Source organism: Mytilus trossulus, chromosome 11 (assembly GCF_036588685.1).
Source record: "Mytilus trossulus isolate FHL-02 chromosome 11, PNRI_Mtr1.1.1.hap1, whole genome shotgun sequence".
Lineage (NCBI taxonomy): Eukaryota > Metazoa > Mollusca > Bivalvia > Mytilida > Mytilidae > Mytilus > Mytilus trossulus.
The window spans coordinates 50,245,481-50,261,784 of NC_086383.1; the positions used below are offsets into that span (position 1 = coordinate 50,245,481).

Consider the following 16,304-nt stretch of genomic DNA (forward strand, 5'->3'; position numbering starts at 1 on the left):
ATTGGTGGAAGATTAAGAACTCCATTACTCCCAACTTGTGGAGGTGTGCCTTTACTGGCAGAGGTTAGACAGAAACAGTACGGTGGTTCTGAATATTGACCTTCCGTTGATCAAAGTCCAAACTGACATATTCATATATCTATGTCTTTTTTCAAGTTGTAAGGAAAAGAGAGGAAATGGCAGACATTTTACTTGGGTTAAAGGAGTTTTCAGTAACATTTTTCTTCATTTTATATTACTGGATTCAAGCTATTATTTTGGCGTTTATTCCATCGAGCTGGCGTGCAAAAGATGTTGCTGGAGAAACGGTGCTCGTTACGGGAGCAGGTAGTTGCATGGATAAATTAAATATTAATGATTAGTATGGTTGTTGCTTTTAACTAACATCTTAATTGTTTTGATGTGTTAAGTTTTTCAATTAATACCAAAGACAAACAAACCCTCAAAGAGACAATTTATAAAAGTTAAAGAACATTGTTTTACAAGGTAGTAGTCATGTTTATGATGATAGTTAGGTTCTGTTTACCAGTTTCAATACTGATGCTTTTTTACACTGGCTACAACTTACTGTTAAAACGCATGTTTTCACTATGATCTAGACACATTCAGCCTATTTGGATATTCCCAGAGCCTATGAATTGAGAATATCTGACATGTCTGACAAAAATGTTAAAAAAGATGACACATATTTTATAGGCCCTATTTTGAGGGGGGATAGGAGGGGGTCATGATCCCGTTATCCCGTGCTTAAAAACATGAAATCCCGAAAACCTGGGCTTAAAAATACGAAATCACGAGGTCCTATAGCTGAAATCCAAAAAAAGATCCCAGAACCCAAAGGGTCAATCTCGAAATCACAAGCTTAAAAACACCCGATTCCGGAGTCCCGATAAATGTTCTTTCCCCCTCTATTTTATATGGTAAAAAAAAAATACTCTCAGACTACTTATCTTCTCATACAAGTTATTGGTTTGAATGACACATTGTAGCAATTTTCTACAAATTTGTGATCTTAAAAAACAATAGATGGACAAAAACTCAAATTATCAAAAAAGTTCAGCCAGACAAAAAATAAGATCTACGAATATACATGAAATATAAGTAGACAAGGTTAAAATGGTCTAAGTTTCCATATCATGGTTATTGCTGTGTAACGACTAAAGTCAGTTTTGGTGTTATTGCCTTTTATCTTGAACATGTTGAAGACTGTTCTTAGATAATCAAATATAAACACTTTTAACAGCGAAAATGGTCAGTGAGACCAGACCAGAGATATATGTCTCTGGTGAGACAAGGTCTACAACTTATTCTGACAATTTTTTATCAGAGTTATTGCCCTTTAAGGGCATACGATACAGTTTTGATCCTGTATTTACAAATTCGTGAAAATTTGCATATAGACTATTTTTTACCTGATTAAATCAAATATGTAATAAAAAATATACCTTCATGTGCTTCTTTTTGAGTAAAATGAGGTAGAAATTTTGTATATTTGTTCAAAATTCAGATTTGTGGCCGTAATTTCTTTTTCGAAAAAAAGACCTACCTTTTTTGTTATAAAAGATAAACACATTTTTTTTGTTGTTAAATAATCGATAATTTCTGTACTTTATTAGTATTCTAAAAAATTATGCATTTTTTATTCAAAAATAACATGAATAACTCATATTTATCAAATATTCATGAATTGAGGAAAATACGTCATTTTCTGCTGCACGGTTATCAAAATAAAAAAAAATCCTCTATTAACAGTTTTATAAAATTTGGGTCACATAATCTCCCTGCATAATGAAACAAATTGCTGTTTTGAAAAATAGGGGTCCATGAACTCGTTTTCAAATTAAATCAGATTGAATGATAAAAATCAGTCGAAAAATGCATCTTTTCTCAATATGTCACAGTTTGACGTCGCGAAAATAACATTTTACGTTAGCAACGTCATTGCCTTCCCTGTAACTGTATCCTATGCCCTTAACAGCAATTTTTAAAAGAAATTAAAATATCTAATACTGCAACAGATAAAATAAAATTGATTAATGAGAAATCTAACTTAGACAACCAAAACTGATCAGAATGACAAGATTTAATGAGAAATCTAACTTAGACAACCAAAACTGATCAGAATGACAAGATTTAAAAAAGAAGCTGTATGCCATATATTGATATAATCATCAATTGACTCCTACATTTGTAGTTGGAGTTATTGCCCTTTAATAATTATTTTTTTCTCTCTCTCGCTCTCTTTCTCACATTTTCTTGAAAAGTATTGTTTATCTATATATGTTTGATACTTTTCTCACATTATCTTGAAAAGTATCAAACATATATAGATAAACAATTTATAGAATAGAATGAGTGATCTTCAAGACAACATCTGCATTAACTTACATGTAAATTTGGTTGAAATTGTTGGTAGACCGATGATCATATTGATAGGCGTGATTGGCCTTAATAGATATAGGAAGATGTGGTGTGAGTGCCAATGAGACAACTCTCCATCCAAATAACAATTTAAAAATTAAACCATTATAGGTTAAAGTACGGCCTTCAAGCATGTTAAGGTGGCTCAATGTTACAAATATTTCAGCAAATAATTTTTTTTTTTATTTTCATTACAATTTTTTTTTATTATACTGTTTAAAAGTTGTTAATCTATCATATGGTACAAAAATTAAAAAAAAATCAATTTCGTTCTAGATGGCTTTGAAAATGTAGAAGTCATTGAAAAACTCCAGATTTCCTCACTTGTGATGCAAAAAAAACATTTTTTGCATTAAATTGAAATATCTTTTTTAACTCAACGGTGACCTTTATTTTTTTTATTATTTTTTTTTAATTAAGCTATACTTAAACTAAATAAACAACTAGATTGTAAAATTTAAATGATTTCTGTAATATAGTTCTTGTTTATTTCGATATTACGTCCTCTATTTCTCCTATTAGCAATGGTAACAGAGCCGTGGTGTAGTGGTTAGTGCATCGGACTACTAACACAAAGGTTCCTGGTTCGTTTCCTGTTTGGGATGAAAATTTCAGGAACTCAATTTTCAGCTCTCCCTTGACACCATTTGCGAGTATGGTCTTAAGGAAACGATGATAGTCCGTTGGAAGGGGACGATAAATGGCTGACCCGTGTTAAGAGAGAGCCATATCTCTTGCACGTTAAAGACACCCTTGTAGATTTCGAAAAAGAGTAGGCTAATGCCGCTACTAGGCAGCACTCGCACCCGCAAAGTGGAAAGGGATTAATATAAGTTGCAAAACTTGTTTCCCAATCCACTCTAAATAAATATGTTTAAACTAATGATTAGTTCAACAGAAAAATAGTACCCACACTAAAATGTTTGCTTCTTTTTTATTATTATCATTTCTTCTCTTTTCAGGAAGTGGAATTGGAAGACTTATAGCATTACGTTTTGCGAGACTTGGATGTCGATTAGTTTTATGGGATGTGAATGAAAAGGGCAATGAAGAAACTGCAAAACAGATAAAGGCATTAGGAGCATATGTTAAAACTTACAAAATTGATTTAAGTAATAGAGATGATATTTATAGTGTCGCTGCAAAGGTTTGTAATTTAACAAACTATAATATTTTTTTTGCAATGGTCTCATTATGTTCTTGATTGAGAGGTTATGGCAATATAATAAGCACATGTAGAGCAAAAACTACAAAAAAATGCTCTTTTATTAATGTTCTTCATCTCAAAGTCACATTGATATCTTTAACATGTAGCAAATAAAAAACTTAACTTGCTGCAATTTTTAAGAAGGTCCTTTGCACTGGTTTGACTTATATAGGTCAGAAAAAAAAAAGAATTGTTTATGTCTGAGCTCTGACTGGTAAAAGGCACTTCAATTGCAGACAATTTTGGAAGAAAAGTAAAGTTGAATTGGGCAAGGCAACAGATGTACTCATAATAAGTTTGTACCTAAACATTCTCAGTAGTTGTCATGGTTGTTGTTATTTGCTGTTAATCATACTGATAAACAAATCAAGCCTTGATTTTTCTCAAAGGAATTGTTTTACATGTTGATTATGAATGTTTTTAACGACCTTGACTGTCTATACAACCCTTGCACAGTAAGTTTATTGTTGATTTGTGGGCTTTTATAGCTTTCCAGGCATTAATTTACATTTTTTTTTTTAAATATTAACGTTCAGACCCCAACCTAAACTATTAGCTTTTAATGTAATGTTGTCTCTGGTATTGAGTTGTCTCATTGGCAATCATATCACAACTCCTCAATTTTATATCAGTAAATTTTTAACTCATGTTCTCATGTTTATTTCAGACAAAGGAAGAGGCTGGAGATATTGATATTCTAGTTAACAATGCTGGTATTGTTACTGGGAAAAAATTCATCGAATGTTCTGACAGCATGATACAGAAAACATTTGAAGTGAACACCCTGGCTCATTTCTGGGTAATTAAGTTTTTGCGTTTTCTTCAATTTTTTGTTCAAGAAAAATATTGTCAAGTGTCTAATTAAACATAATCTTTTTTAAGCTACTACTTTTCAGATGTTTTTAGGTAAAATGATTGAAATTGCTGAAAAACATGATAGAGCTCATCTGGAATGGAAACTCTCTCAGATAAAGAGAAATTCCTTTTATCACACTGCATGTAGTATAAAATGATAAAGGGGAGATAAATCTTTTTTTGTGATTTCCCTCACAGTTCTTATTCTATTCCTAACTTGATTTTTTTCAAACTTTTCCCAAAATATACAAATTGGCCTACTATTCATTAGTGTAAACAAAACAATAAATCTGGCACTTTAAATTCAGATTATATTGTGTGCATTTCTTTTTGTGATTTTTTTGTGATTTTAGACTTAAATGTGATTTAAGTTTAAAGATTTTGAGAAAAATCCTGTTTATTTCATATAAAATATTTCAAATTGCAAGTTTAAATTATTGTGTTTACAACTCTGTTACATTTTTCGCAATAACAAAAACCTCACAATATGTTCTGAATTTACAGTAATTAAAACTTAATGTCTTTAAAATTGAAAAATAACTATCAAAAGTCAAAAACTTGTTAGCTCCTACGTCATTTGCTCTCAGGTGGGTAGTTATCTCATTGACAATTATACAACATCTTTGTTTAATTATATATGGCTGCAAAATCAACATGTAATTTTATGCAATGGAAACTTGATGCAACGTTTAAAATACAACACAATTCAGCATCATATCTTATAATTATAAAATATTTTTCATTAATTTTTGTGTTATTTCCACATTTCTTGATCGGTGTGAGATTTACAGAAACAGAATCCACCTCTTAGGCTCTTATCTCCTGCATTATGATATTTGTCAGCTCACAACAGTTAAATTTTACTTATTTTAAAAGCTCACCTTTAAAATATCATAATTCAACTGTCTTCAGTGGAGAAATATTGTAACACACTTGTTGCAGTGGTGGAATCTATATTTAATTGATCATACATTTTTGTTATTATGTAAAATGTAAAGGTTCTTTCATGTACTTGTTATTTTGCTTCTGAATTATACTAAATTATTTTTTGTTGCAGACGTGCAAGGCATTTTTGCCAGGAATGATGGAGAGGAATCACGGCCACATTGTTACTATTGCAAGTTCTGCAGGATACCTTGGTGTAAACGGGCTGGCAGATTATTGTGCTAGTAAATTTGCGGCTGTTGGATTTGATGAATCCATGCGGTTCGAACTTGAAATGATGGGAAAAGAAGTGAAAACTACAGTTATCTGCCCCTTCTATATAAATACAGGGATGTTTGATGGTGCTAAAACCAGGTAAGTCTTGCAATAAAATTGAGAATGGAAATTGGAGTTATTGCAAAGAGACCAATGGGTCTTCAACACAGCAAGGAAATTCCACACCCAGAAGTTGGCCTCAGCTGGCCCTGAAATAAAAATATGTACTACGCTGTAGTTCGTATCTTAAACATGTTAAACTTTGGAACTTGGATTTATTTATCCCAAATTTTGTAAGAACATTTAAATCCCTGAAGTTTCAATTTTTTTCAGAACAATGGAATCCCATTGCATAGGGAGAGATCAATTAAGTTGTTATTGTAAAGTGAGTGCATCAAACTTAAGTAATTCAAAATTGGATGCATTCTGGGTAACAGAATGACTCTTTTGAAACATGATTTTTTTTGTCTTGTTTCCTTAACCAGAAAACAATTATTTTTTCAGATATAAAATGTGTCAAAATTGAGATTTAATGCATTTGTCAAATCATAAATCTGTTAGTATTTTTGGTGTTTAATTTCTTTAAATTTTTTGTTATTAAATTTCCTCATTTCTGAAAAAAGAACATACCGGAAAATATCAATAGATCAAAGTATTTTGTAGTTTCTCAATCACATGATTATATATTTGTGAGGAACAGTAGATATTTCTAGTAGCTAAATTTTTATCTTTCAGGTGGCCATTTATTCTACCAATACTAGAGCCAGAAGACACGGTCAACAAGATTGTAGATGCAGTTCTCTGTAATCAACACATTGTCATGTTACCAAAAAGTCTGTATTTCTTTATGGCATTGAAGGGGTAAGTACCGTAGTTTGGGGTGTATAGTGCGCATTTATGTATATTGCACACCTCCTTTATGGTCCAATTTCCGTGAGAAAAAAGTCTATTGTTTCAATAATACTCATCAACATTTTCGGTAAAAGTTATTATATCAATTTTTGTGAATTGAGGAAAAATTGTATTTTTGTACATATTTGATTTGGGGATCTTTCCAAAGTCTTGCATATAAGTCATTCTGTTGAACATTGGATGACATGGTTCACTTATTCCCTTTAAATCCACAAAAATTGGAATCCTCCTGATGGTAAGAAAATAGAAACAACCCTGACAAGATGTTATACTGACATTGACTAAATTTTGAATATGACATACAGACTTTTTTCATTGAAAGACAACAATTTATATCATTAATATAATATTTTAGGATTGTTTGAAAACTTTTATACTAGGCAAGATATAGGACAATAATTCACAAATGGTCATTTTGGCAATCTATACATTGCAATTATACCCTAGCTGTATTTGGCAAAACTTTAAGGAATTTTGGTCCTCAATGCTCTTCAACTCAGTAGTTTATTTGGCCTTAATTTTTTACTTTTATGGATTTGAGCGTCACTGATGAGTCTATTGTAGATGAGACACATATCTGGCACAAATACAAAATTTAATCCTGATAGCTATAATTATTTTATTTACAACCACTGGGTAGATGCCACTGCTGGTAGAGTTTTAATTCCCTGAGGGTACCACCAGCCCAGTTAAGTCAGCACTTTTGTACTGACATGAATTATCATTGATATGGTCTTACTTTTAAATTAACTGTTTACAAAACTTTAAAATTTTTGAAAAACTAAGGATTTTCTACTTCAGGAATAGATCACCTTAGCTGTATTTGACAAAACTTTTAGGAATTTTGGTCCTCAATGCTCTTCAACTTTGTACTTTATTTGGCATTTTAAATTTTTGTGGATTTGAGTGTCACTGATGAATCTTTTGTAGACGAAACATGCATCTGACATAAATACAAAAGTTAATCCTGGTATCTATGATGAGTTATTTGCGTGCATCTGACATAAATACAAAAGTTAATCCTGGTATCTATGATGAGTTATTTGCGTGCATCTGACATAAATACAAAAGTTAATCCTGGTATCTATGATGAGTTATTTGCGTGCATCTGTCAGACATAAATACAAAAGTTAATCCTGGTATCTATGATGAGTTATTTGCGTGCATCTGACATAAATACAAAAGTTAATCCTGGTATCTATGATGAGTTATTTGCGTGCATCTGACATAAATACAAAAGTTAATCCTGGTATCTATGATGAGTTATTTGCGTGCATCTGACATAAATACAAAAGTTAATCCTGGTATCTATGATGAGTTATTTGCGTGCATCTGACATAAATACAAAAGTTAATCCTGGTATCTATGATGAGTTATCTGCGTGCATCTGACATAAATACAAAAGTTAATCCTGGTATCTATGATGAGTTATCTGTGTGCATCTGACATAAATACAAAAGTTAATCCTGGTATCTATGATGAGTTATCTGCGTACATCTGACATAAATACAAAAGTTAATCCTGGTATCTATGATGAGTTATTTGCAATTACCCGGTAGTTAAAATTATTTGTTTCTCTTCATGAAGTGACTTGTTAACCAGAAAAATTATATAACTTATAGCCTATCATACATTTCAGAATACTGCCAGCTAAAGTTCAATTTCTTGCATGCCAATATTTTGGGGTGAATAATTTTATGGACGAATTTAAAGGAAGAAACCAAAAATTAGAATAAATGTCTTTTAATGTAAGTCAGTAAAGTGTACACGCTGGTTTATTCAGTGCTAGTTGGCAATCTGGCTTTCCTTCTTTTCCCCTTGCGATAATCCTAGGCCTGTGCCTTTCAATTCATGAAATTTTGGTTTTGGTTTAAATATCTGTTCTCTGGGTTACACAGTTAGTTAGAAGGGACCTCTGAGGCAGAGTGGTCAAAGTAGTTAAATGTATATGGTATTAAAACATTAACCTTTCAACACAGAGGTAGTAAGTTGAAACTTAACTTGTGGCCAGTTATCTACATGATCTATGATGTGCTATGTGCAATTAGTTATAATCAACCGTTAATTTCTCTTCATGGAGTGACTTGTTAACCAGAAAAATTATATAACTTATAGCCTATCATACATTTCAGAATACTGCCAGCTAAAGTTCAATTTCTTGCATGCCAATATTTTGGGATAAATAATGTTATGGATGATTTCAAAGGAAGAAACCAAAAATTAGAATAAAGTTTTTTAATGTAAGTCAGTAAAGTGTGCATGCTGGCATATTCAGTGCTTGTTGGCAATGTGTGCTTTCCTTATTTTCCCCTTGCTATAATCCTGTGCCTTTCCAATTCATGAAATTTTGGCTTTGGTATAAATTTCTGTCCTCTGAGTTAGAAACTTAATTTGAAGAGGCTTCTGTGATAGAGTGGTCTAATAAGTTCATTTATGGTATTAAAGCACTAACCTTTCAAAACTAAGGCAGTGAGTTTGAAACTCTACTTGTGGCCAGGTGCGTTTGACTGGCGCCAATGATACAGTCAAAAGTGCCGAAAGTGGCATTTAACACCATCAATTAATCAATGGTTACAAGTGAGGGAATCATAAAAAAATACAGTTGATTTTATAAAATTATGTTTGCTTTGGCAGGGTTTTACCATGTAAAGTGCTATCCTGTGTTTGTTACTATTTTGGAATTTCGAAGGCAATGGATAATTTCAGAGGAAAGTGCACAAAAACAGATTGAGAAGGCTCTTATATATATATACTGATTTATTGGTAGGTGGCAAATAAATGTGTTAGGAATTATATGGTTCAAAAGTGTGGTGTCAAACATACAGGAATGAGGACAAAATTTAGGTTATAAAAAGATGTAAAAGTGTGGACCATATGATTCTATTGTGTGTTCATAGTGTGGACCCTTTGCTTATATTGCTACGAAAGTGTGTACCTTACTTTTTCTTTTACTTTGATAGTGAGGACCTTACATATACTCTGTGCTTCTGGACCCTTTGCTTATATTGTTATGACAAAGTGTTATACCTTACCCTTCTTTTACCTTGATAGTGAGGACCTTACTAGTACTCTATATGCTTCTATTGCTTTGATTGTGTGAATCTTACTCTTCTGTTGCTTATATAGTGTCAGTCTAAGGCTAAACGTGCTTTGAAAGTGTGGCTCAGGTATGCTTATTTTGCTTTGAAAGTGTGGACCTTAGGTTATATTGCTTCAATAGTTTTAAACAATGATTTGATTCAAACTAATAAAAAAAAATCTTGTATTTCATATAGATTAGAATGTTTGTTTTCCTGGTTGAATTGTTTTTCACAAGTCATTTTGGGGCCCTTTATCGCTTGCTGTTAGATATAAGAAATGCAAGGCTTCCTGTTGAAGGCTGTTTATTGTTAACTTTTTATAAGGCAGCAACCATTTGATTTTCTGATTTTTGTTGTTGATTTTTCGAATTTTTTTAGCGACAAGTCGAAAACAATTTTTTCTTTCAATTCTAGCATAACATATAGTGGCAGCTGAGGGTTAAACAAACACATTTTTTTCTCAGCGTCAAAAGCAAATTATTTTTTTCTCCAAAAACTGGAAACAAACTTTTTTTCCCAAAAAAATCCATAGCCCCCCCAGAAAATCCAAAGGGTTGCTGCCTTAGGGATGTCAAGTACTCAAGTATCACTCGGAAGTACAGATCACAGAATGCCAAAATGATACTCTACAAATTGGTTTCCTGTTAGAATATTGTTGCTTTCTAAGTTAAATGAAACATGTTCTTTTTTAGAGTGCCTTTTGGGAAATTAAAAAGTATTGATTAAAATTTATAAAGAAATCATAATACGATTTGAATTTTTGGGTTCAATTGTCATTAAAAATTCCTCTGAACAGATCTAGAGGTAGCCAGACTATGAATAAAGCAGTGGCGGTCATCTACTGACTACCTAAGAGGGGCCCACTACAGTCATGCTTCAGTGATTCCCTATATAATCAACCAATTTTTTCCAAGAAAAAAGGGGGAGGGGGCTGTTTCAACCCTCAGAAACTGATTAAATGCATAAGTAAGTTCTAATCATTATCCCTTCGTTGATCATTAAATGTGTGCCTTTATCATTCCCACTACGTTTTTATGCCCCATCTACGATAGTAGGGGGGCATTATGTTTTCTGGTCTTTGCGTCTGCTCGTCTGTTCGTCCGTTCGTCTGTTCGTCTGTCCCTTTGTCCGTCCTTCTGTCCGTCCGTCTGTCCCGCTTCAGGTTAAAGTTTTTGGTCAAGGTAGTTTTTGATGAAGTTGAAGTCCAATCAACTTCAAACTTGGTACACATGTTCCCTATGATATGATCTTTCTAATCTTAATGCCAAATTAGAGTTTTTACCCCAATGTCACGGTCTACTGATCATGGAAAATAATAGTGCGAGTGGGGCATTGGTGTACTGGGGACACATTCTTGTTTTAGTTATAATTTTTCTATAGATGTTGATTAGATAATTGATGAGATTATTGCTAGTTTACATGAAAAGTGTGTGTAGTTAATGCCATTTTGTAAATTTTGTAACCAATCGAGTACTTGAATATCGCTATAAATCCAACAAGCTTGGATTAATAAATCTTCACTGAGTTAGTACCCCTACTTTTTATACATTGTGACTCGGATGGAGAGCTGTCTCAATGGCATTCATACCACATCTTCTTATTATAATATTTATTCATTTGGAAATACACAGTCATGACAGTAATCAGTATAATTACCAATTTATAAAATTTCTCTACTCCGTATTATTTTTAGATCGTGGGCAGGACATGATTCTTGAAAATATAAGGCAATGATGTCATTCATCAGTGGAGCAATTTAGCATCCTCGACACAATTATATATGAAATGCAGGCAACTTCATTCATACAACAGAATAATTATCTACATGTTTTGAACATGTAAAACTGCTTCAAAAAGAGGGAGGAAAGATACCAGAGGGACAGTCAAACACATAAATCAAAAATAAAATGACAACGCCATGGCTAAAAATGAAAAAGAAAAACAGACAAACAATAGTACACATGACACAACATAGAAAACTTACTCAGTCAGTGCCTAAATCATTCTGTTTGACCACCACATTTCCACAAAACACAGATCGTTTTCAATTTTGGGGATGTCACTTTAACCATCCTAGAGTTAATTACATTCAATTTGCCCTTTTACAAAAATTTTGGAAAAATTGCTGAATTAATGGAAAAAATGCTAATATTTTCGTTTCTGTTCTCTCACTTAAGGAAGCCTAAATCAAATGTTAAGAAACTTATACACAATTCTAATTACCACGAAATACAGATCAAGTTTGAATTTTTTGGGCTGTCCCTTATACTCTTCTTGAGTTATGCCCCTTTACAATTTCTAAAAATTCAGAATTTTTCGTTTTCATTCTCTAACTGAAGTTAGCCTCAACTAAATGTTATGAAACTAATACACAATGCTTTAATTCAAAATACCTATCAAATTTGATTTTTTTTGGGGGCATCACTTTTACTGTTCTAGAGTTATACCCCTTTCCAAATTGAAAAATTGATGATTTGAAAATTAGGATTTGCATATATATGTGTAAACAGCACAAAATTTCGGCAATTGTTACAAGTTCAACAAAAAAGAGACTTTAGTCCTGAAAAATATTTAATTCAAATGTTGGAGATTGCAAGGCCATGGTTGAAGATGCAAATAGTTCTAGATGAGCAACACATGCTCTTTTTTATATAGAGCCTTTTATTTAAAGACTGACTTACATCCTGATATTTAACAATGTTTAAAGAGTTAAAAAAAACTGGGGTACTATTCTTTAAGCATATATAAGACTTATATATCATGTATATGTGTATGTAACTTCTTATCTAAGGTAGGTGACTTAAACACTTTGATTTGTGGTATAATTCCAAAGATGTAGATTGTGTGTATCTAGAATTGTTTTACAGCTGACTTCTTTGAGTGTGTAGGTAAAGGTAAAATCTTTTGTGAGCTTGTTTGCTAGCTGAACCATGAAGTCATTATTAGGTTATGTAAGTACACTCCTTTAATAATAGACTAGTCCGACAGATTACTTATATATCTTGTCTGTAGGATTAGGCTTCTTCAAAAGGAGGATAGTATACCTTACCTAACAATGACTTACCAGTTCAGCTAGCAAACAAGGTAACCAAAGATATACATTTAGCTACACACTCAATGAAATTGGCTGTAAAATTATATATTTTTGTCTTTTACAGAGTGGTGCCAACCAGAGTGCTGGCTTTAATATGTTTATATTTTGGTGCATCAAACTCCATGGATGATTTCAAAGGAAGACAAAAGAAAATAGAATAATTGACAATAGTACCTAATGTTCATGATCAGTATTGTTTGTTATCTGGTTGAGATGAAATGATTTCAATCCTGAAATGAGTGCATCTTTTTTACAAGTGTAAAAAACTTAACATATTTGTATGATGCTTGATTTTGTTCATTTTTAAGTTAGATAAAATTGAGAATGGAAATCGGGAATGTATCAGAGAGACAACAACCCGACCATAGAGGTATATTTTATAACATTTCTTTAAGCTACAAATCTAGAATTAGTATACAAATATTCATTGTCAAGGTAAATCAAGGTCATAATGAATATTTGGCCACACCAACCTGTAAATCTACTCTACAAATGTACTTACTGTGGATTTATTTATTTTCGTGGGATATCAATTTTCGTGCATTGAGAAAAAATTGCATTTTTGTGGGTTTTTGATTTCGGGTTTTGACAATCTCTGCACACAAAACCTATAGAAATTTTGTCATTCTTTGCATGAACATCTGTATTTATGGTTCCTGTACCCACAAAACCAACAAAAATTAGTATCATACAAATAATAATGAATCAACAGTAATTCATTTTGATGGCACAAATGAAAAGTGATGGTTGTTTTATGATGGAACTTAGGTCAGTTTGTGCCAAATTTAAGACATTTGTATTAAATTACAGAAATCAAAAGAAAAGTAGTGTTCCGCTCAGGGAGATTTCAATTAGGGCATTAAAAGTGTTTCTGCTGTTTGAGATAATGGTACAAGTTTACATGTCCTATATACCTTCAAAAGAGATGCATTCAATTCTGGATAGAAAATACATATAGTGTTATATTGTATATGCTGTTTATTATTTACTTAGATTAAAAACATAAACAAGCACTGCATTTGTAATCACACTGTTGAAAAACTGGTATATATATTTATTCATAGTACACTAATTTAAGGGATTTTTTAAATTGAAAACACAAGTTTTTATACCAAATTCAATGTATTTTTTTCAAATGTTTTGCTACAGGCATCTAGAAAAGGAACAAACATTTTTTTTCTCTGGTAAATAGGAGATCATTCAAACATTATACAATTGGCCATACACAACGTTTTTGTGTACACTTTTGAAAATTTTACCCAGAATGCATTAGATTCTGAAAAAGTGAATAGGATTATTAATGCATTAGAAGAATGTCATTTAAGTCTGATATTTGTGAAATGTACCTCTAGATGCCAGTGTATTTCTAGTGAATTTCGTTACAAGAAATAAAGTAACATGATGTTAAATTTCGCTTACCATGATACCGAATATTTAGAAATAAGATTTTTTTTATATTTTATAAATATTGCTGTCACTTATCTATATTAATTTATATCTTTTTAATTTACACTGATTATGTGATTTGTGCGAAAAGAAGTTTTTTTTTTAATTGTAAGTCCAAACAATCAGGTCACTTATTATCTATGGTATCAATCAATCTTTTTTTATAAATTTATAAATTTTTCATTTTAGCCGTGTTGGATAGAAATCAATCTTATGTACAAGACTTTTGAATGATTTTAGAACATTCAAATACAAAATAAAAGATGAGTTTTTGGTCTGTTTTGAAGAGTTGATTTTGAGATAAATACATCAATGTTGTATTTGGTATTTTATAGCTTTAATTGTTATTTCTAATTGATATAAATATTCATATACATATAATATACATATATATATATATAAGTACGTCTGAGTCAGTGACAACCCTACAACAGATGTATCCATCGGATCACCATCAATGATGGTGATACATGGCTGTGTACATAATGTATATACAACTCGTCTAAACATCAACCCAACAATGTTAGATCTGTAAATTTGCTTTCGCAAATTTTTGGTTCTTCCCTCGCCGGGATTCGAACCCATGCTACTGTGATATCGTGACACCAAATCGCCTGCATATAGGTAACATATGGCCACCGAAAGCTCTTTTTTTGAGAGCCCAGGTGGTCGTGTGGTCTAGCGGAACGGCTGCAGTGCAGGCGATTTGGTGTCACAATATCACAGTAGCATGGGTTCGAATCCCGGCGAGGGAAGAACCAAAAATTTGCGAAAGCAAATTTACAGATCTAACATTGTTGGGTTGATGTTTAGACGAGTTGCATATATATATATATATATACACATATTAAATATATTTATACCATGATAATAAGATTTTTTTATATAAATTGTATTTTGTAATGACAATCTATAAAAATGATGTTTCAGTTCTATATACTGTTTCAGTGTACGGAAATTTATATCACTTTTTATGTGACTGCTAATGCTAGAGTTGTAAATTTGGGTTTTTGTAAAATTTTAAATTTTGAAAAGACAGTCAGGATCAATTACAACGCTAACACATTTTTCAAAAATCAAAACCTGAAGCACATGAGGAGAAGTATACTTGTCATTTAAATATTCTATAAACTTTTTAATTATTTGTATTTCTATCAGGGTAATACTTTTTTTATTTAATACATGAGGGGGAAAGGACCTTTATCAGGACTCTGGGATCGGGTGTTTTTAAGCTCGGGATTTCGGGATTTACCCTTTCTGGATCCGGGAATTCTTTTTTTTCGGATTTCGGGACCTCAGGATTTTGTATTTTTAAGCCCGGGATTTCAGGATCAGGACCACTCCTATCCCCCCTCATACATGCATACACTGCTGACCAGAATTAAGTTTGAGCTACAATTTTGTGTATGTGTAATGGACCAAAGTTCATGTTTTATGCATAAATTTAATTGTATAAAGGTTAACATTTATAATATTTGACCTTTTGTACCATAATTTGGAATACTTCCATGTGTTGCCATGGTGATGAAGAATTATATTATTGGTGTGCTAAAAGCACATTTGTTTTGTATACAAGTATTAGATTTATAAGCTTTAGATTATCAAATAAAATTGTTAAATTGTTTTTTATGTTTTAATTTATCCTTGAACACTCAAATTAAAAAAAATAAAAGTAGCTAGGGATGTATTTATTCTTGAAAAGCTGGTAGTTTTTTCGCTATGTGTTGTTTTTTTATTCAATATTAGCTAGAGGTAAAGGGGGAGGTTTGTTACTCCAAAAAAATCAAAAACATGCTCAACCCTATGTTTGCACCTGTCCCATGTCTGAAACCTTTAAACTTTGTTAATAGTCATGTGGTTTTTTTTAATTTTAGTTCATTTGTATCTTTCAGAGTTTTGTGTGACGTCCTTTTCTGCTGTAATAGTAGGTATTAATAGGGGCCAGCTGAAGCCTGCCTCTTGTGTTGGATTTTTTTTCCTGCGTTGAACACCCATTGCTGGTCATGGGCTGTATTCTGCTCTTTGGTTGGGGTTTTTGTCTCTTTGACACATTCCCCATTTCCATTTTCTATTCTATAAGACAAAAAGA

General features: G+C 32.0%; 1 protein-coding gene across 4 annotated transcripts; it reads left to right on the plus strand.

The window, feature by feature from the left end:
* On the plus strand, positions 1-15,839 carry LOC134691280 (protein dhs-3-like). 4 transcript variants are annotated; one of them, XM_063551718.1, is made up of 7 exons: positions 1-327; positions 3,384-3,568; positions 4,296-4,427; positions 5,541-5,782; positions 6,419-6,544; positions 8,235-8,343; positions 12,834-15,839. In XM_063551718.1, exons 1-6 carry the CDS (start codon positions 177-179, stop codon positions 8,329-8,331), a joined length of 933 nt encoding a protein of 310 aa, XP_063407788.1. In that variant the 5' UTR covers positions 1-176; the 3' UTR covers positions 8,332-8,343; positions 12,834-15,839. The 4 variants fall into 4 exon arrangements, with proteins under 4 accessions (XP_063407788.1, XP_063407787.1, XP_063407786.1 ...); XM_063551717.1 differs by lacking the exon at positions 8,235-8,343 and adding an exon at positions 8,728-8,835; XM_063551716.1 differs by lacking the exon at positions 8,235-8,343 and adding an exon at positions 9,230-9,358.
* The last annotated feature ends 465 nt before the right edge of the window (positions 15,840-16,304 follow it).

What these genes read in the sequence shown, in the direction of transcription:
- LOC134691280 (XM_063551718.1), top strand. Translation starts at nt 177, where the DNA reads ATGGCAGACATTTTACTTGGGTTAAAGGAGTTTTCAGTAACATTTTTC. An exon ending in TTTATAGTGTCGCTGCAAAG is followed by an intron (nt 3,569 to 4,295) that starts GTTTGTAATTTA and finishes TGTTTATTTCAG; the next exon opens with ACAAAGGAAGAGGCTGGAGA. An exon ending in TTTGATGGTGCTAAAACCAG is followed by an intron (nt 5,783 to 6,418) that starts GTAAGTCTTGCA and finishes TTTATCTTTCAG; the next exon opens with GTGGCCATTTATTCTACCAA.